The sequence below is a fragment of the Calidris pugnax genome, unplaced genomic scaffold (assembly GCF_001431845.1).
Source record: "Calidris pugnax isolate Ruff unplaced genomic scaffold, ASM143184v1 scaffold39, whole genome shotgun sequence".
Lineage (NCBI taxonomy): Eukaryota > Metazoa > Chordata > Aves > Charadriiformes > Scolopacidae > Calidris > Calidris pugnax.
This window is the reverse complement of record NW_015090828.1, coordinates 5,961,764-5,982,295: the sequence shown is the minus strand read 5'-3', so window position 1 is coordinate 5,982,295 and position 20,532 is coordinate 5,961,764. Positions and strand designations below refer to the sequence as shown.

Genomic DNA, 20,532 nt, shown 5'->3' with positions numbered 1-20,532 from the left:
TGGAAATGAGGCATCCAGGTCCTACTGAATTTGCTTTGATGTGAGCATGCAGCCCACCTAGATGTCTTCAAAGCATCTCAAATGGCAAAATGTGGTAACTGCTTCAAATTCATTTTCAAAGATGAATGGTCAACTTTGTCAAAACACTGTGAGATTTAAACATATTTTAAAATCAACATTTTCCAATTCCAGTGTTACCTCCTCCCAAAGTCCCTGCAAGCTAATGCCAGTAATATACAGCCTAGTTCCTGTACCGATCCTTCTCGAGCATTCCACCTCTGTTAATGTGTTAGTGAAGTGTACACGTGATACACACATCCAGCAGTCAAGTTCTGCTGATGACCAGACATTAACTTTAAAAGTGAGCTAGTAAATTGTGTAAACATGACTGGGAAGGAGCCCTTTTTCCTGATGAATATTGTTCAGGCTCTCAGGTGCCAGAGGGGCCTCATCTCCTTGTTCAGTTTTCTACAGCACCTCTCCCATGGGTTATCATCTTGCCAAGAACTTGGTTCCCCCGTGGAAAAACCTCTCTTTCCACGAATAACCAGGGAGGTACCTGACGAAGTGATGATTCAGCAACTGGAAACATGAGGGAGACTTAATCACTTGCATTCCCCAGGAGCCCCTCTACCCTTAATTTCCTCTGCCTGACCCTCCCCTCCACTCCCCCCACCTCTGCTTTGGCTGGGTTATCTGACCACGTGGAATCATTTTCAGGCATCATTACAGTAGGTGAGGGGCAGGAGACATGTGAAAGTTATGTGGGAGAATGCTGTAGCTGACTTTCAGGTTGGTAATGCTCTGAAAGATCACAGCCCAACTGCACTGACATGGTGTTTTATCCGAGGAATAAACAGAAGTCCTTTCTTGTCTTTTTCTCTGTTGTTGTGTAGGCTTTTGTAAGAAATGCTGTATTTTCACAGAGTTACAGGACACAGTAACTGAGAAATATAACTTTATTATTAGAATGTTTATATTCTAAAAACTTTTACCTGGGGTTACAGTACAATCCAATTTCTTTCTAATTAACTAACCTGGCATTTGTTCAGCAAGTAAGTTGTAACTTAGGATTTGAAAAGTTTAAGAACATGCAATGTCTTTTGCTCTCTTTTTTCTCTTCCTCCCCCAAAAGGACAACTTACAGTCAAGATTTTGGCGTGATAAATAATAAAATAAACATCTCATTTGTGAACTAGTAGTTGCACTTAACTTTGGTGACTAACAGAGTAGATAGGCATTTAAAAATAAAAATATTCTTTCAGTGTCAAGTGGATAAAGGAACAGATGATTTTTTTTACTTTATTATCTTTCTAAAGTTCACCTTTATTATCTTCAAAAAGGGTAATTTTTTCAAGTTTGTAAAAGGATGTGGGAAGCAATAGACAAAACTAAAGGATGTTTCTATTTTGTGACTCGCCTAAGAAAGTTGTCATAACATACGATCTGACCCAAACCCATGCAAGACAATTAACAACTCCTTTTCACCACACACAATGCCTAGCGTAAGGCCAACTGTGGCCTTGTGATATGATTAAATAAATATTAAAATGTCATTACAACCTAAATACCTGAATTGGTTTTACACTGTGACTTTCTACTGAAACAGTGTTGAGAAACTTTAAACATATATCTGATCGTTCCATATATACTATTTAAAATAAAAGTGAGGAATAATACTCTCTTTCTTCACTCTGCTACTTTCTGGGAGCTCTGTACACTGACAGATGTATGACATCTGTAGTTACCTGATTCTAGCTGACTGATCTATCTTCTGCTTTAAAAATATTGCAGCTCAGGTGCTTATTGCAGCAGTAATCATAGAGATAAACTGTCTTTTAATACTCAGTTCTGATTACAGTCATAGTTATAAAAAATGAAAAACATTTTTCACAAATCTTTGTACACATACTGTAAAAATCACCTTCCACAAAAACAATTTACATCCGTTATGAGCATTTAAAAAATAAATTACACAGACTTGTCTCACCTATCCTTTCTTTTTCTTGAGAAAACAAATCTCATCAGTAACATCGACAGGATGCTCATCTCTGTAAACATGGCATGAAGATTCATGTTACCAAAAAACTGTACACACAAAAAGTCATCTTGATAGATACTCCAATAAATAAGGATCCTTTTAATTGGCACAAACCAATGTAAACACCCGCATTCCTGTCCTGCAATAATCTCTAACTACCTTGCTCTTGGGTTGTTACTTGAAATTCAGGGACCTCTCCGCCCTGTAAAGATTTTTAGGAGGAGATAAAAACGTGAAGGGTTTCGGTGATGATCACAGCCATCCTAGGCCTCTCTCCTAAAACCAAGCACAGGCATTGAACGTGGTGCCACACAGTGTCTCACGCTGCTTTGGCCTTTTGCTGTCTGTGCCACGGCTGGGAACAACCTGCTGCTGGCATCGGCACCGAAATCTCTCCTCTCCTGTGGGCTGTGCTTGTCAGGGCTGCGGAACCCGCTTCTGGTCTCCTCGCTGAGTGACACCACAGCCTGGTATGGACGGCAAAGCCATAAAGCTGCTGCAATTTGAAAGCTGTGCTTGAGACACTGGAGCAGCCCAGATTTGTGCCAACAGATGACTGTGGCTGCTGGCGGCATCCAGCGGTTTAATGTATGTAAAAAATGTGGAAATGTGCAGAAAATCAGGGTAGCAATCTACTGCTGTAGACCTTTTGCATCAAAGTATGTCTGTGCAGGTAACAGTTAATCATTGACCTTATACCTAAGCTGAAAGGTTGAGTATTTAGATGCCGATTAAATGGATTCTTCTGAAACTCAGCAATAGCACAGTTGGAAAATAAATTACCAGGCCACATGCTGCCCCTAAAGTAATTAAACATACAGCCACAGTATTGCCCAGCAAGATAAATGCAGTCATTTAAAATAAGCTCTATAAATAAATAAATAAATAAATAGAAAAACCTCAATGTAAACTCAATAAAATGTCACCTCTCTTACAGCGCCCAAAAAGGGAATGGCATTACTAAATAATATAAATCTTCCATATTGTATATATTTCTATATATTATATCTGATATGTTTTGGCATGGCCATATGGATAGGGAAAAGTAGGATGATTAACTTCATTCAGTATTTGTTCTGTTGAAGCCAAGCTCCCGCATTACTATATATATTGCTAACCATTCCTATAGCGGTTTGGCCTTTTTACCCATCTTGGATTTTGTGCTCACTTTCCTGGCAGAGGAGGCAGGTTCACCTTTCTTTTGTGCTCTCCATATTTCTCTTGAGCAATCAACAGGTTCATAGAAGCATTTCACTGGCTGCAAGCTGGTTTTTTCATCCTTTGCTTTTTTCAACAAGATTCTTCCTTTTTGAAAGGAATGAGGCTTTGCGTCAGGGATGTTATACGAAGCGTGTTGACTTCCTCGGCTCCTGAAATTAATGACAGTGATTATTAATGACTATTACTAAATCTTGCAAAGTGAAGGGTCTCCAAAATGTCCCAAACCCATGCAGTTTTGAAGACAGAAATAACCTTGGCTTACAGGACTAGGCTGAAAGTTAAAAACAGAGTTGCAAGATGAATTACGTTTCTCAATATTCAGAAACATCCCTCGCTATAAGAACCCCTGCATGTGTTACTGGTGGACTCTTCATGCATGTTCATCTACACTATTAGTCAGCATTCTGCTGATTGGAGTGCTGGGGTCTATATTCTCATAACTTGGTGATCTGCAGGGATTTTAAAGATGCATAGCAACCTGCTGTAAAGAATGAGCATCCCACGGTCTTTGGAAGACCACAGAGTGCCAACACTAAAAAGTGTATGCAGAAACTGTAGGAACTTCTTGGTGGGATCTCAGCACTGCCCTGGACTGTGCCTTCTGCTAATGGCCAATAGCTCAGGAAACTCCACACTCTGCCTTTGTGCTGTCCACCCATCCAGGGAAACTTTAGCTTTGCTTTTAGGCTTTGATTTGAATTGAGAGAAGAGGATAGGGGAATACAGAAATTGATAGGAAGACGGGTACAAAAGCTTAAAGGCCACAGTAAGCTGAATTCTTTGTTCTTTCTGTGATGGTTCAGCAGGATTTGCTGAAATCCGTGAGCTCAGGTGGAGTGACAGAACCATGCCCTCTGCTCTGAAATTTTACTGCAGCTGCACAGTTTAGCTAATTAAGATCATTACAGTACCTTTTAACATAATCTTGAAATGTTTCACAGCATATACCTGTAGTGTAACAGTGGCATTATGAATATCAGGCACCAGCTCATGTCTGCCCAGCTACCGTGACTGAAGTGAAGAACAGATGTGCCAATGTACAAGTCAGTCTCCTAAGGGTTCCCGTAGGGCTATTTTCCATAGCTCGTTATTTCTGGAAACCATGTATCTGTAGTATTGCTTCTCTTGGGAGTTAAACAATATTACACACTTGACGAAGCCGGTTTTGGATAAAGTGGTAGTTGTTCAAGTGCGTACAGTGCAAGCCCTCCCCTGCTCTTTAAAAGACCAAAAGGGCATTACAGAAGCCTTTGTATTTGTTGGTGGGAGGCAGTCAGGGTCAGTCAACAGCACAGGAACTGAGCCTTACCTACAGAACAGTTTGACCTGCTTGGCAGCTTTGCCAACCACACTTCACTATGGGCAAGTTTTGGGGGCAAAAATGCCGTGCAGGTCCAAGGTGGAGCTTGCAAGTGCTGTGCCATGCTGGCCTCGTGCAGGCCTGGGCTTTGACTACTTACTAGGGGCTAAAAATTACTTATCCAAGTGCACAAATGTTGACTATTCCAGTTTATGATCACTTCTTGGTCACTGTCGTTATAGACTATTACTTAATTGTTGTTAGAAGATATAGTGCTCTGTTTTCCTCGGATGTTATGGTGAAAGTTACATCATTTATTCCCAAAGCACATGCAGGTGTTATTGCAGGTGATGTTAGTCACTCCTCTGCTGCACCAAATGATGCTATTAAAACTAGGTGGTGGTCAAGGTTAGTATGATCAGAGAGGCTTGCTTAAAAGAGCTAAACTGTATTTAAATTGAATGAGCTTATGGTAGAAAGATGGACACGTATCCCTATTTCACAGTCAGGGGAAAAAGGTATCTGAGACAGGTACTGAGCATCAGCAAAGGTCTGCCATGCCTTAAGTGGGGCATTTCCTGAAAACAGCCAGGAGAAACTGGAGAAAAGGAACTGGGAAGCAAGGCAGAGGCCTTGGAGCAAGAGGGACTGCAAGCCCAGCCATTGATCCCAAACAATGTAAGCCATCAATGGCCCCAAACCCCCTGTGATTACACTGAATTTTCTCGATGGGTACTAACACTTCCAAATTTTTTTAACTGGTACATATCATTAAAACCTTGTTTTATTTACTCAGTTGAGTTAGAGCTCTTAAAAAAGCTGGTGTGGTGAATGCAAATGTTGAATTCATCCACAGAACAAACAGAGCAAAATAAAACTTTCCTGCTCCTCTGAGCACCCTCTCCTCTATCCTTCCTGCTTTGTAGGACAAGTTGGGATATTTTTAATCTGTAAAGGCTACCATTAATTTCTAGTTTTGACAGTGTGTTTTCAAGGGAGAAGTGTATCAGTAGTTAAACAGAAACCTCCAAATAACTTCATATATGCCTTTGAATTCCCACTATTTGTCAACAATTAATGGGTTTTATCAAACTGTGTTATATTTAGACCAAGGAGTTGTCAGTGGAAGGACTCATCTCACTAAGTCAGTGAATTCACTGGGTATATTTTAATTCTATTTTCCTTGATTCCAATCATATTAATACATCTAGAAGCCTGAAAAGTGTATACACAGTCAACTCAAACTCTACTTTGGACAATCAAGTTTTTCCAGAATCTCAAATTAGTAGGAAAAAACAAAGCTATAAAAGCTATGAAAATAATAAAAAGTAGAAAAAACAAAGTTAAAGCCCCAGGCTGTTAATTATTAATGCAAACACTGCTTATCAGCAAAAAGGTACTTGGTTGGTTGAGTTCAAGAAGTCCCAGACCTGCGGTGATGCAGAGGTTTCATGGCAATGGAAAAAAGACCCAAACTTGTGTCCCCACTAAGACAGGTTGCCCTGAGGAAGGATGCACTGCCTGACCGTTGCTTGGCCAAGCAGCACATGGGATGCTCCAAACCAGCCACTGGCACTCACTGCCAAGTCACAAAGACATGGGAAACCAGCCCCAATTAGTTCTGCTGTTCCCAGGACAGCTGCTCGAGTAACCCGAGATGTTTTGTCCGGGCACGTGTTTGCTTATGTGTGATTTTTAAGTTGACAGTGTTACTGTCGGTTAGGAAATGACAACTGTCTCCTACCTACAGAATATTAAAGATACTTTCAGCTGAAACTTGCTCTGTGTTTGCTGAAGAAATTCAACTACTGTAGCTTTGCAGTAGGCTAAATAGCAGGAAGGAGTCATTCATTTAACATAAACTATTCTATTATTTTTTCTTTAAAGAGCATCTGATTTTAACTTTGATTTAGCAGAAATCTGTTTTTCCTCTATTACATGACATAAATGTAGATCATACACAGGTATGTATAGAACCTGATCCAAACCCAACCCAATTCAGGCTTTTGGATAAGATGAAATGCAAAAGCAGAAATGTAAGCATATCAAGTTAGTACATTTAAGTAAGAGAAAAATAAAGAGATATACATACAGGCATCTGGGTTTCTTATTTAATGAAATGTCTGTAAACTGCAAAGAAAACAGAGACAGGTTATTAATATTTCTAGTACGTTATCAAGTAATTAAAGTGCAGGTATGTAATATATGCAGTCTTCAAAATCATATTTCCATTCTCACCTGCTGTTAAAACTGAAAAAAACCAAACCCTTTTACAGATTATTACTCCTCCAACCTATTACATCTGTTTTTAAAATTCATAATGTGAGTTGTTAGTGGCTGGATTCTTCCCCATTGTTTTTATCGTATCTATAATCAAAGTAAATTGCTAAAGAAGCGTGGGCTGAACAGAGATCTTTCACATTAGATTAAGCAGTATGGATACAATGAGAAGTAATTATTGTGTTCAAGATAATTAATAAGGGACAGCGCCTGAATAAGCTGTATTAAATTAACTTTCTCTCAGGGCCTTTAATTTCACAATGATACGTTTCCTTTACACAAATGGCCAGGCCAACTCCAGCTACAAGCCCTTGGCTCTGCCTACAGCAGCACTGAGGGGTGGAGGGGGGGAATGCCCTTCTCCCTTCCCAGCCCAAATCCTGAGACCAGTTAGGGACAGCGTAGCCTCAGTGCCAGCACAACTTTGCATGACTTCATTTTTAACAACAGTTTGGTTCACAGTGTGGAAACACTTTGTCTAGTCCCTCTTTTAGTGGGGGTCAGGAAAGGAGGTGTTTAGTGCCAGCTCAGCCTAGATCGGTCCGGGGACTAAATCGGTTCTTTGTACTGATCTCCCCTCGCTGCTACTAGACCCAGCCTTTGAATATCATTTAATGAAGTCACTGAGCCAAGCAAGTCAGATCTGGCATCTGAAAATGATTATGTTCTTGTAAATGTTCCCTCTGTCCCTGGTATTGTCCACACTTTGCAGATGGATTTTTGCCCAGCCTAACTTTGCTTGTCATCTGTCTTGGATGGAGTCTGGAGCCATCTCATGGTGTGCTTTTCTGTAATTACGTCCTGAAGGTCAGGCTGGTCAATATTTGGATGGATGACCTTAGAGGAATGCTGAAGTCAATCAGAAAGCAGGGCAGCTGCCTCAAAAATTAGTGCCTTCCGCAAGGGACACTGCTGAGCCAGAGATCCCGGTAAACACACTGAGCGCAGGGGACATGATTTAATACTGAGGTCCGTCTTTACAGTCCCCCTCAGTGTTCTCACAGACACTGTTTGAGATGTCCTGCGCTAGATTTCAGCACATCCACATTTATTCAGGTCTTGCCTAAAGTTCTTTGTCTTCCAATTGGCTGTGGGAACCGTTGCTTTCCACCACTGCATACCTGTTCAGTGCTGTACACAATCAAACGCCCTTCCTCCCACCTCCCAGGAGGAGCATTTACCTAACATAGGCACTATGGGGTATCCATTTAAATGGAAATGCTCTTTGGAAGTCACCTGGATAAGACTTGCTATATAAAGGTAATGCATTGTAGGAAAAATACTGAGTTTAAGTATTAATAATGAGGGTTTTTAAAGAAATCATGTATTTTAGAAAAACAATGGTCAGACAGTTTTGGATTAGTGGGGGACAGCCCTGTAAGGATCCATTCACCATTTCTAAGAGTCTTGTCATAGGTAACTAGAGAAAGCAACCCGTCTTGCCATCAGGCTGACATATCTCTATAGAGATCCTCATCTTTCCTGAAAATCTTTAGAGATCTCCAAAAAACTGCCAAGTCACTAAGTGACGTAAAGGAAAGTGTTTCTTGCAAAGGTAACAGCAGCGATAGCCAAAGCTGAGGAAAAAAAAATTAAATATCTGGCAAGTATTTCATTATTCTCTGCTCTCCCATCTTTGGCTACTGCTACTGTTACGCTTTCTGCTCCTTTCAGTCATGTGAAGTGGGAGTTTAAAACATAAATAAAACAAGCCTGAAAAGACATTTTACAAACCCCAATCTGTCTGGAGTAGCATTTAGCTTGTCCCACTGAGCCCACCCATATTCATATTCCAGTACTTTCCCTCTGGTGGTGGGTTACAATGAAGGGAAGGGCTTTGCTGGCTTACCACGTGCTCGCTGACATCGGTGTGGTGGCACACCATCTGCTGATTTTGGTAATATTCTAGCTGCCTTTCTGCCAGATCCACCCGCTGCAACAGGTTCTCAATGAAGTGCTGGAGCCTGGCTTTTCCCCGCACTTCTTTTTCTGCGGCTTCTTCCAGGAAGTGGTTGAAAGTAACAACTTCTCTGCAAGAGAGAAACATTGCAAAGAGGCCAGATTTAAATAACAGGAAGGGCCCTGGACTCACTGCTGTCAGAAAATTACTGATGCTTCTCCTGGTTTTCATGGCGATAGCCCATGGCGGCTAATTACTGTCCTTCACCTCTATTAAGAGGTTTCAGCCTTATTGTGGACACTTATTGAAGAGCTGGAACCCTGAATGCTGGATTTAGGTTCATGGGCAGTGGAATTAGGTATTTTTTGTCACATTACTAGGTCGCTTGAGAATAGTCCTTAGTGGTCCACAGGGCAGAAATCACAGAATGGTTCAGGTTGGAAGGGACCGTCTCGAGGTATCTGGAGATATCTTTTTTTTTTTTTTTTTTTTTTTACTTACCCATGTGAATATCAGCCCAGAAACTAGAGGAGAAGTGGATTCATCTTCCCAGCTCATCATAATCTTACAATGGTAGTTTAATGTTGCTACCAGGGTGGTTCCTAACTTGAAAGAGCAACTGTGGCCATAAAACTTCATTTTGGCTGCAATCCTGCAAGTATGTCAAAGTGCAGTGTTATGATCTGGAGCTAGTGGGAGCATGGGAGATGAAGAGATAATTTACAGATTATAGACCAAGGAGTACGTGCGTGGGAAGAGAATGTTTGAGGTCAGGAGTTTAGAAAGGTTTCTTGTCTGGTAACACGATTGGAAGAAACAGATAGGTCCTCTGACTGTGAAAGGTCCCAGCTCTGTACTGCGACGTAGCTCATTTTGAAGTGCTCTGCATACTATCAGTAACTGGGTCACCATTTGGACCTCTGATATCTGGAGTTTCTGGGTGGGAGAAGTTTGGTTACAGAGTGAGCCATGTATTATGAAAAATGGCAAATCTGAGCATGTACCATTTCTCCAGTTAATAAATGCCTGGATAAACAGTTCTTGCTCTGCCAATGAAACCATGTTAGTTTTTGCTCTGTACAAAACTGAGGGGGTGGGAGTTGGGGGAACCAATGCTTGCCAAACAAGAAAGGGCATGATTGCTTGGAAGAAATACATCACCTCAGGAAAAAAGCATTTTAAGCAGAAACGAGGAAACAGTTTGTAGCAGAAATAACCCTTTCAAAGCTTAGTTTGTTTGTAACAAATTCAAAGTTTCTCTGCATTTCATTGTTTTAACTCAGTGCTATAGTTATAGAAAATTGGTTTAACTCAGAATAGTTGTTTTAACATTGAGCTGTTTTGCACTAAGAAGAGTTAGTCACAAGTGGTCAGCTATGGAAATTCACCATCTGAGATTCAGGCTGTGTCTGCCTACTCTGCACTACAGCAGAGTGCAGCAAGAGGCTGGCTGCACGGCTGACCTAATAGTGGGAATGAGGTAAAAACAAGCACGAATTGTTTGGATGAAGAACACTGACGACCATTAGTTTATATTAACTCACCTAAGAAATCTGGCTTACGAAATAGAGAGGTACCTTTTTTGTTAGGCTCAGATAATCCGTTCCATTCCAAGGCTCTGTACAGTTCCTGTGATTACTAGCTTGCCCAGAGCAACCCAGTAATAAAAAGCCATTGAGGAATGCTTAGGAAGAAACCAATCTAAACGCATTGAGGACAATTTTAGGGCTTTATTCTCACCACACTTAAGCATCATAACCTCTTTGATTTCATGCCACTCTGGCTTTCTGTTAGCGGAGGAGCCACCTGAAGCCCTTGGTGCTGCAGCGTGCTCCTCTTTTACAGCGGACAGAAAGCTCAAAAGGACAGAAACTCAGCACATTGGCCCCAAACCTCTCTTCAGGAGAAGGAAGGAGAACTGTGCACGGCCTCCCAGGTTGCTGGCCCTCCAGAAGGGTGGCTGAGCAGAGCGGGGAGCCGCTAGCCTGGGACACCATGAGGACATCCCTCCTGGAGATACAGTCAGCTTTGTGTTTTGCTGAAGTGAGAGGCCACAAGCATCAAGTACCTTGTATTTGTTTATAAAAGGGTGATAGTTTCAAGAATGCTAACGTTTGTAATTGTGTCAGGAAACGTAACTAAAAAGCATTCATTAATCACCTGCTCCATGGCATGAAGAGATCACTCACAAACTTTCTGTTCCTACAAATACCTCGTTAGCAAGGTGTACCATAATGGGCAAGGGGGAAGCAGTGTTTTCTCTGCAAGACTGAGATGACGATCAGGAGGAGAACAGACACATAATGTCAAGAAATACTCTATTTTCCCTGCTTTCTAGACAACTCAACATAACCTGGCATCCTACATGCCATTATTTGCAGGAACTGTTATTAGCAGCAGTAGCAGCATTTCCGTAATTTTTCTTTGTTTAGCTGCCTCTAAAAAGCCTATGAACATGCCTTTAATAACTGTTATCTAAAAATTTTCCTTTGTGCTGAAATGGTACAAACACCTTCTGAATTCCTTTTATAAAACAGGAGCCAGAATATACCCACCCACTAGGTCTTGGTCACAAGCCTTGTCCTGATAAGCAGCACTTCTGGCAGTTCAGCTACCTTCTTTGTTTCCACTTCATACTCATCTCTCAGAAGAGCAACATCAAGCCCTAGTAAATGTCTCTACTTCCTCCAGCACCTCTTCCTCAGGGAAATTACTCTCTGCCAGGGCTATGCCTTGGTTACCTGCAGGGAGTTCCCAGAAGAATTTTTACCCTCCTCCCACCATGAACAATAGGGAAATGGTTCGAAGAACTCATGTAGCTTCCTGCAGCTGCTCTTTATCTGTTTAATTGCCTTTCTTCTCTTGTAGTTTGCCCAGGCTTTTTCTTAGCCATACTGATGACCCTTTCTCTTCAATTCTATTTCTAGGTAGCTGCGATGATTTTTTGCTTATGTTAGGTATTTTACTTTCAATTTATTTGTCCAGGCCACTGCCAGGTTTTGGGGATTATGTGATATGATTTCTATCTTTTACTCTCTGCTCTTCTGCTTGTGGAAAGATGGATGCTCACAGAGGTCAGACGCTGCTCCTCATGAAGTTGGGGGAAGCTGAGCCCGTGGCTCATATTGTGGGGATGGGTTGGTAGAGGCATAAACCAGGGCACAGCAGCTCAGGCCCGCTGGGCTCTGTGTCCTGACAGAACAGCCTCGTCAGCAGCGCTCACCTGAAATGGGAATCATTTGTTAAAGCCTGGCTCAGACCTGAAGTGCTGCCCTTCCTAATGAGAGGTCTCTGCTATCCTGCGCTGACTATTCTACATCTGGGGCACTGCTGCTATACTGAGAAAAGGTTACGTAGAGTTATTAACTCCCCTTGTGAACTTCTCTGCTCTCAGCATCATCTTTTTCCCACTCTGCTCTGCTCCTCCCTTTGCCTTCTGCCCGCCAGCCTGCAGCCCCCCGCCCCTCTTTCCTCACTGCACCCTGGCACTCGCTGTAGCTTTCTAAGCTCTAGATCACCCCACTAAATTTTCTGAGTGGAGTAGTTGATGCTCAGTGCAGCTCAAATCTCTGTAAATTTCTGGAATGGATGGCAAAGTGATCTCATCTGTTTGCTCACAGTTTCCTACACTGACAGTAAGGTATGCTGTATAGCACAACATTCTGTTAAAGGCTGTGGCTGGGCAGGAGGGAGAAAGCTGGGTTTCTTGGTTTGTCTTGGGTGCTTGTCAGACAAAACTTCTCAGGAGGAGGGATCACTGCTGCTGCCCAGAGAGCCGAGGGCACATCGGACTGCCAGCAGCTTTGTGGTGACAGGGTGAGGCAAGTGAGAGGGAAAGAGAAGGGGGATGAAACCCAGGAGGTGTCCCAGAGGAGCCTGTACTGCCTGACTGCTGGAGGAGAGCTCTTCCCAGAGCCCGAGGAGTCCAGGGGAATTTATTGCAGTGCAGCAGGCAACCCAGAGGTGCTCAGCTGAAAACACAACTGCAGGAGGAAGGACTCACTGTAGGAAAGAAAGCCTTCCTGCCAAAGCTTTTACTTTAATCTGACTCTGCCATGGAGTTAACATGTTATAGTTAACCAGACTTAACTAGTCTGGTGTTTTGCTTTCCAACTGCAGCCTAGCTGCCCTTACAGACAACCTGTAGACAGTCTGCCTTCAAACTTAACCTGAAACCTTCTTTATAGAGGCTGTTGTCATGAAACAGCACGAGATGTAGTAAATAAGTTACAAATCATAGATTGAGTAGGTAACATTTATTTTTCTGCCTTTACCATTAGATTATACAATGCTCCTTGCAGGACGAGTGAGCTGCAGTTCTCATTTACTGGAGCAGTTGCTGGCACGTGGACCCTGCAGATACCCTTAGTATTTGTGTGGCTTTCAGCAGTTAAGCATGTGATACACAGAGTAGGTGCAGAGGTTGGGGCAGCTCCAGCTCCTTAACAACTGACAAGAAAGGCTAATGATTTCTCACATTGCGGCCAAGCCCTCCCACAGAAGCATAGTACTGGTCCCAGGACTATTTACAGCAACTTTGACACCTGCAACTGCTCTGTAGGTGGAGACAACCATGAGGGTCTATGCAGATACTGCACCCAAATATTAAATTCCTTTAGAGAATTGCATTTGGAATAACTCCGCTTAAAATCAATAGAAAACCATACACTTATACTATTTTATCTGAAGATGGGAAAATGCCTACAGTAAGTAGTGAAGTGATTTACTTGTGAAAATATTTAAAATATGTACATTCATTAATGCTGTTGACCTCATCCCTCATCCCATTGGTGTTATTGCCTGAAGGCTGCTATCTGTTACTCATTAGGTTGTGGTTTCACGTTCTTATACCACTATCAGCACATTTGATTTAAGAGGTTCACACCTCCTCCCCTCAGAAAGTTTTTGTCCTACTAGTTGGACCCATTCAGTGGGTTGTGCTCTCGATCTGAGCCCTGAACTGACTGGGGTGATGCTGTGAAGATTAAAATGCTTTAATTCAGAGAGCCGTTCTGTGGGATAGTCATGCTACACTTGAACTGGTGCAGCTGGGAGGGCAGTAATCTCTTGAGTGGGAAGACGAAAGGGAACAGGGAGTGGGACCACCTGAAACTGAGGGTGGAAGAAAGATCTGTCGTTGTGGTCATATTCTCCTTAGAACAAAATCCAAAATGTTCCATTGTAGAAAAAAAAAATCGTATTTTAAGGAAAGCTGTTTTTTTTAAAGCATAAATTGCAGTGACTCTTAATCCCACTGCTGGTATGTTACCTATACAGATAGTTCAAATAACTGCGTACTTAAGGTGAAGCCAGTGGCAAGAATAACTGCTCCTCACCGCAGCTATTCTGAAATAGCCCTCATGTTCCAGGCTATGTCAGAGCAGAAGCATGACCAGACAGTCTCAAAACAAATGCATTAGACTGATTAAAGGAATTACTGTCCGAGACATGACAATGTACTACATTAATGTTCTTACCCTATAATTAGGAGACAAAGTGAAACTGTTTAATTCTCCACTGAAGGTAGCTTCCAGCTGAGGACCATAATTTCAAATGCCGACCCTGTTCAGACTTACTCAAACTCCACCAGTTTCATTTTCTTACATATCTTCCAGAAACAAGCCTCTTGGAGTTCTCTAGAAGTTAAGTTCATAGCTGTTTTAGTTTCAATGGTTTTCTTGATATCTAATTCAACACAGTCTCATTCCCTTTGGAAGGCTTCTGTGTTAAGATCACAGTACTCACACTGAGTTGCATTCTTCTTCATGAAACATTGAATAATCCCTTTCTGGGCACATTTTCTAATTAAATCATTTGTTTGCTCAGCAGCTCTGCTGAAAGCTTGACCCTTGACCCTGTATCCATCATTCATCAAAACTATCCAGGGCCCACCTGAGGCAGGTTGGTGAACTGGGACCCATCTTTGGTAGCCCTGCCAGCTTCTCTAGAATGCAGAGTTTTCTTCTTTTCCTCAAATAATAATAAAAAAAAACTTTGGCCTTTTGACTTTCTAAATATGAGAGTGATACAAGAGTGACTTCTGTAAGGCTTTTCTGTGCTTACAGCAATACTCCTTCAATTATGTATTTGTGGTACCTCCACCTGTCCTGCCCCTTGCCACAGCTCATCTCCATGAGGGCATGCACCTGTGTGCATATTAGCAGAGCCATTTTTGTAAGGGAACAGGAATAAAATTTAACTTAGAAGATATTCTTTGCTTTATTGCTGCCTTTGTTGGACTGCTACAGGCTTTATTTAAAACAAACAAAATACAATCAACTGGCAAGTCTAAAGAAATAACCTTACTGACCCTACAAACTCTTCAAATGGGCAGCCCTGTGCCTGCTGATGGCCAAAACCAAGACCACTCCCCTTCATCAAAATGAGAGGTCAAGAGTAAAGCCTCAAAGTGCTGTCGTTTGAAATTAGTGCTTCAATTAGCAACAGCAATGTAACGGTGAGAAGAATTTAGTTATAGTTATAGTTATGAAGTTTACAGATTTGCTGGTTGCTTTAGACCACATATCAGACAAACCAGCTTCTGACCATGCGGCCACTTGGTGGATCACAGTTTTTATGTACCTATTTCAAGTTCTTGGTCCAGGCAAAGGCTCAGGGCATACAGGCCTTCTACACTTAGAACAAAGAGCTAAAAAATAAAATTCCACCAAGTCAAAGTGACCTCAGGTCTGGTGGCTCTGCTGAGTATTGTCAGTCACAGCAGTGCAATGTCTGTCTTCGCTAGGTTCTGCAGAAAGGAAAGATGTGAGGACTAGAAGAGCTCTATCTCCTTATTCCAGAAACCTAGACTTTTGAACAAAGAATTTATATCTCTCCTCCCAAAGGGTTCTTGGGGTTCCCTAACCAAATTATTTTTGCTAATGTACATTTTCCTTTCCCTTAGCTTTCCTATTGGACTTCACAGTCAGATCCAAAATCAGAACTGTTATGCAAAGTGCAATTGTATGTTATTTTCTGTCATCTTCTTGTATACCTTTCCAAAGAGAAGGTTTCTTAAATCCCAACTTTTTTCTTTCTTTTCATAGCCAATTTATAGGTCAGGAGCGATGGTTAAACCCACAAATACACCCTCTTCAACCTTCCATATCTGGTTAATTCTCTCATTCTTACATATAGAAACGTGTCTAGCCTAACAGTCCAGGCAAGACCCTGGCTTATCTGCACACATTTTATAAAGATGAAAATATATACTGGGTTGTTAAGTTCAGCATTATGGAGTAATTTGATCACTGATAGTGACTGTCTATTCATATAAGATACCGACAGTGTAGGTGGACATGAAGGAATGCTCAAATATGGGCCCAGTATAAACACTTGTAATTTCTTTATCAGAACACAGTTGTTTTTCAAAAGTTACTTAAAGGGATCCCCATAGTAGTTGTCAGCTTCTTCTCTAGAAGAGCCTCCAAAGAGGAGCTTTTGTGACCTTATGTGGATAGTTTGTGGCATTGGGTTTTGTTGTGGGTTTGGTTTTTTTTTAACTCTCAGACTGATCTAGAGTAGCCATACCTCACTCTCTTTGAGGTCTAGATGTGCATATTGATTATAAACCCTTTCTTGCCTTGGTGTGCATCCTATTCAGTGATCTCTGGTAGTGGGGACAATCATTCGATACCAAGGGAAGACTGGTTTCCTTTACTTCCTTAGAAATAAGACAACAAGGAGGTGTTTCCAAGAGGAGAGGGGAACAAGTTTTCAGCTACAGTGGCTCAATATCAGTGCTAGTTTTGGGAAAAGTTATCAATATTCACAAGCTTGCTTATGAAAAAAAGAAATCCAAAGAAACTGATGAAAGCATTTATTTCTGAAGGTCAGCAAGTATCAAAGCAGTCCCTAAGGGCTGCCTTTGACTTTCCACAATCTGCAGTGAGAACTCCTGCTTCTGCAATTTCCATTAAGCAGTCTTGTTTGGCTTTCTAATCATCTGGACTTCTTCCAGAAATCAAAGCCAAAGTTGAGATCCTCATTTTTTGAAGGAGAAAGTCTTTTCAGCACACCAAATAAGTTTTTGAGCACACAAAGTCCTGAATATATAGACAGGTCTCAGAATTTACCAACAGTCCCTGAGAAAACAAGAACAAGTGACAGTGTTGTTACTAGAGTCACAAACATCCTTTCTTCTTCCTTCAACCACAGTATACCATCCAGTGCCTGGCAGCCACTGGTGCAAAGCTAAAGGTCCCAGGCATTTTTAGAGGTTCAGATCTGAAAAGCTGTCCCTGTAAGTACTAGTCCTGCTTTTACAAAGTATTATATCTACTTTCCTTCTCAATTTGCTAATTATACAATGACTTTTTAACTGGGAAGCCATACAGTGCATTTTTCTATGGCACTATCCCGTGTTAGTCTCCAAGATGGGAAATGCAGGATTCATTTGAACAAGGAAAAAAAAAAAAAAAAAAAAGTATTTTCAGTTTTTCCTAGGTGTTCTCTACCTATTCTTACACCTTGCCTGCCCTCCCAGTCCCTTCAGAATTCCTTTCCAGTGACTTCTAAAAGGCAATGCTAAGGGGCTAGGTGCTGGCATGCACAAAACCATACTGTTACTCCCCTTTTTCCCCCTCAGTGCTCTGGTGTCCTGGTGTAAGGGCTGATGTTCCTTCATCCTACCCACTAGCATGCATTAGGTCCATTTACCTTTAGAAATTAACACACCACTGTGTAATAGCAATTTACTCACTCCTATTGCTGCTTTAGCTTCCAAGTTTTTTTTACCTTCTTTGTTGAAAGCTGAAGCAAGCTAGCAGTAATCCTAGAAGACCAATACCCTGGGTACTCGGGTGAAGTCTCCTGTGTAGCTGCCCCTTTTGCTTAGTGTTTCTTATTAGTCAAGTAACCTTCAGTCTTCCCTGTAACACCAACTCAGGAGCTACCTCTTCATCTGCTTACACATTCACGCTCCTCCTTTAGAGATTAATTATAAATTTATAATGAATTGATGAATTTATAAATTTAGAACTATAACAGCAATCATGTGAGCTCCTGCCCTTTTCCTGAGCCTGGCAACCTAGTGCGAAGGACAATGTTTCCCCACTTCTTTCATTCTGTGTTCAGTCTTTTCTGGCCTCAGAACCACAGCCTGTCACTGCTGCTACCAAGCATTCTGCCAAATGGGCAACTGGCCTCTTCCTTTTGTCTTTTCCTAATATAGTTAAAAATCACAATTTTTGCTGCCTTTTCACTGATCAGCATCCCTTGCCATCCTCCCCTATCATACCCATTATTTGTACCCACGTAACTCCATACTTCCCTTCCTCTTTTTCCACAAACTCTTTTCTTCTGCAGCACTGCAGAAGTCTGGTTTTGCTCCACTGAATAGCTTCTGCTTTCTCCTGATAGACATGTTTTTCCTGTGGATCTCAAGCCTTGAATTTTAAAAAACATATTCTGTGTTTAGTTTGGGGTAAGATTCATATCACTTATCTGAAGTTCAGCATCTAGCCCAAGACGGCTGCTTACCTGAGTCTGCAGGGAGAGGACAGACCTCCACAGAGCAATCCCTCCCCCTCTGAAATACTTTTCTAGAACAAGTAGGATGAATCATGCTGTGAAAGAACCCATAAGGGAAGCTTGGCTAGACTGGAATACTAAAACTGCTTCAAACTCTTATCTTCATGGCCTCCTTCCAGCATACTTTCAGATCTCTCTCAGTTCCTCTATTATCTTTAGCTTCATCCCAAGCTCTTCAATCTCTTCCATGAAGACCACCTGATATTCAGAAAGCAGACATTCTGTTGAATATCCCTTCAAGGATGATACGCACCCCAGAGGTTCAAATCCCACCACCTTTTCTGTCCCCTCTCCTGGGCAATCTATAGCACTGCCTCAAGATAGATGACTCCTACTGATACAGGAGCCATCATCATCTTTTCTTTCTAGTCCTCAGACTACAGGAAGGAACGATGAAAGCCCTCCAAACTTCCTACACTGAACTCCTACACCACCTTCCTTATTTCTTCCAAGATCAGCGTCATGGCAACTAGCACTTCTCATCTTCCCTTTGTAAGCTGATGAATTGGTTTAGAGGCACTCCATTACCAGGGCTCTTTATTTGCATTCCTCTAAAATAAGTTGTGTTGCTCTGAAAAGCCTGAAAGGTTTCGGCAAGTGCTGAATAAACTAAGTAGTTCATGTATAAATTATATATCAGCTATCACTACATATTTAATGGCTGCATCACGAACATATTTTTAGATGGCCTAGGTTAGTCAGAACAACTCCAGCATCTGCTTCCCGTTCCCATATAAGCAACTCCAGTTTCACAGTTCTGTGTCTGTCTGAAACACCTACGTGGATGTAGCCTTTTGAGCACTGTCTCCAGTGTCTCTGCTGCTGCACGGGAGACCTTCCCACTCCACATGCAGCCCACCGACCACCGAGGGATGACTTCAGGGAAAAGGTGTGATTTGGTATTCTCACCTACTTCCTCCAGCACTTACCCACCCCTCTCTTCTTAAAAAGATAACGGATTAGAGGTGTCAGCGTAAAGCAGATTACATGCTGATGACAGCTTCTACTTGGCCCTACCCCCATGAAACCAGGGACACCTCACAGGCATTAGAAAGTGTAAAAGTTAGTCACTGGGGGGTCAAGCAGGAAAGCCACCTGCTTTGTGAGCTGTTCCCTGCCTTGCAGGGGACACGGTCGCATGGGCCACAGCTCCAGAGATACAGTGATCAGAAGCTGGTGGGCACCAGGCCCTTTCATAACCAGTAAGCGACCCAACAGTCCCCTCTCTTCTCCCCCACAGGTTTTCACTGCCCCAGGTGCTGGCCAGCCCACCCACAGCCCTCACCTCTCGCCTCCCCACTTACTCCTCTTTCCGGTGAAGCTCTTCCTCGGACTCGGTGAGGCGCTGCTTCAAGGCTGCGATCATCTCCACCGCCACGTCCACCTGCCTGCTGAGGGCCCGCTCCCGCCGCTGCACCTCCTGCTTCTTCTGGGACAGCTGCACGAAGGCCGCCCGCACCTCCAGCAGCTCCGCCGTCTTCTGGGCCAGCTCTTTGGTAAGCTTGTCGATTCGCTTCTCGATCGTTTTGTCCACGGCCTCTACCATCCTGTTAAACTTTTCTCGGACGTGCGCCTCGAAGGAGGCTTTGGAGTCAGGGGCCGGCAGGCCGGCCTTAGCCACCTGCTCGCCGGGAGAGTCGCCCGACACATAGTTTGCCACGTAGGAGACGGGCCGTTCGGCTTCCACCTCCCGCTTCGTGCTCTCGCAGGAGGCGTCACAGAAATTCAGGTAGGAGCCCTTTTGCCGCAAGGCGCTGCCGGGGCTGCCCAGGCTGCTCGGGGTGGCCAGCTCGGGGGGGGAGACCAGCTCCCCGTCCCTCAGGGGCGAGAAGAGGCCGCCGCTCTTGGCGAGGAGGCTCCTCTCCTCGTAGCTGTGGCTGTACTCCAGGTGGGCCCGCAGGGAGGAGAGGCTCCGGAACCGGCTGTGGTCGCCGCATCGCGGGCAGCGGAAGGGGAGGCAGACGCCGAGGCTGCCGAGCGGCTCCGGCCAGGGGTGCCTGCCTTCATCCCGGGCCGTCTGTTGCATTCCTCGCCGGGCCCCGGGTGGGGAGAAAAGAGCCCGCGTTCACGCCCGCCCGGGGCCGGCCCCGCCGGGAAACTTGGGGAAACTTTCCCGCTGGATTTTTCAAGGGGACCGGGCCATCTCCAGCCGCCCGGCACCGGCCAGCCGCAGGGCCCCGCCGACGCGACGCGGCTCCGCTTCGCCTCGGCCGCCGCCCGGGCCTTGCCGGGGCGGAGCGGGGCCGGGGCCCGGCTGGG

The 20,532-nt window shown here is 43.4% G+C and overlaps 1 protein-coding gene across 1 annotated transcript; it reads right to left on the bottom strand.

Moving 5' to 3' along the window:
• Positions 1 to 945: 945 nt before the first annotated feature.
• Positions 946 to 20,526, bottom strand: ZNF365 (zinc finger protein 365). The gene is made up of 4 exons (XM_014940556.1): positions 19,578 to 20,526; positions 8,692 to 8,872; positions 6,655 to 6,692; positions 946 to 3,411 (listed from the first exon to the last, which is right to left on the bottom strand). The coding sequence occupies exons 1-4, from the start codon at positions 20,297 to 20,299 to the stop codon at positions 3,165 to 3,167; spliced, it is 1,188 nt and encodes a 395-aa protein (XP_014796042.1). The 5' UTR covers positions 20,300 to 20,526; the 3' UTR covers positions 946 to 3,164.
• Between the last annotated feature and the right edge of the window lie 6 nt (positions 20,527 to 20,532).

What these genes read in the sequence shown, in the direction of transcription:
- ZNF365 (XM_014940556.1), bottom strand. Translation starts at nt 20,299, where the DNA reads ATGCAACAGACGGCCCGGGATGAAGGCAGGCACCCCTGGCCGGAGCCG. An exon ending in GAGCTTCACCGGAAAGAGGA is followed by an intron (nt 8,873 to 19,577) that starts GTAAGTGGGGAG and finishes TCTCTCTTGCAG; the next exon opens with AGAAGTTGTTACTTTCAACC. An exon ending in CCGATGTCAGCGAGCACGTG is followed by an intron (nt 6,693 to 8,691) that starts GTAAGCCAGCAA and finishes TTTTCTTTGCAG; the next exon opens with TTTACAGACATTTCATTAAA.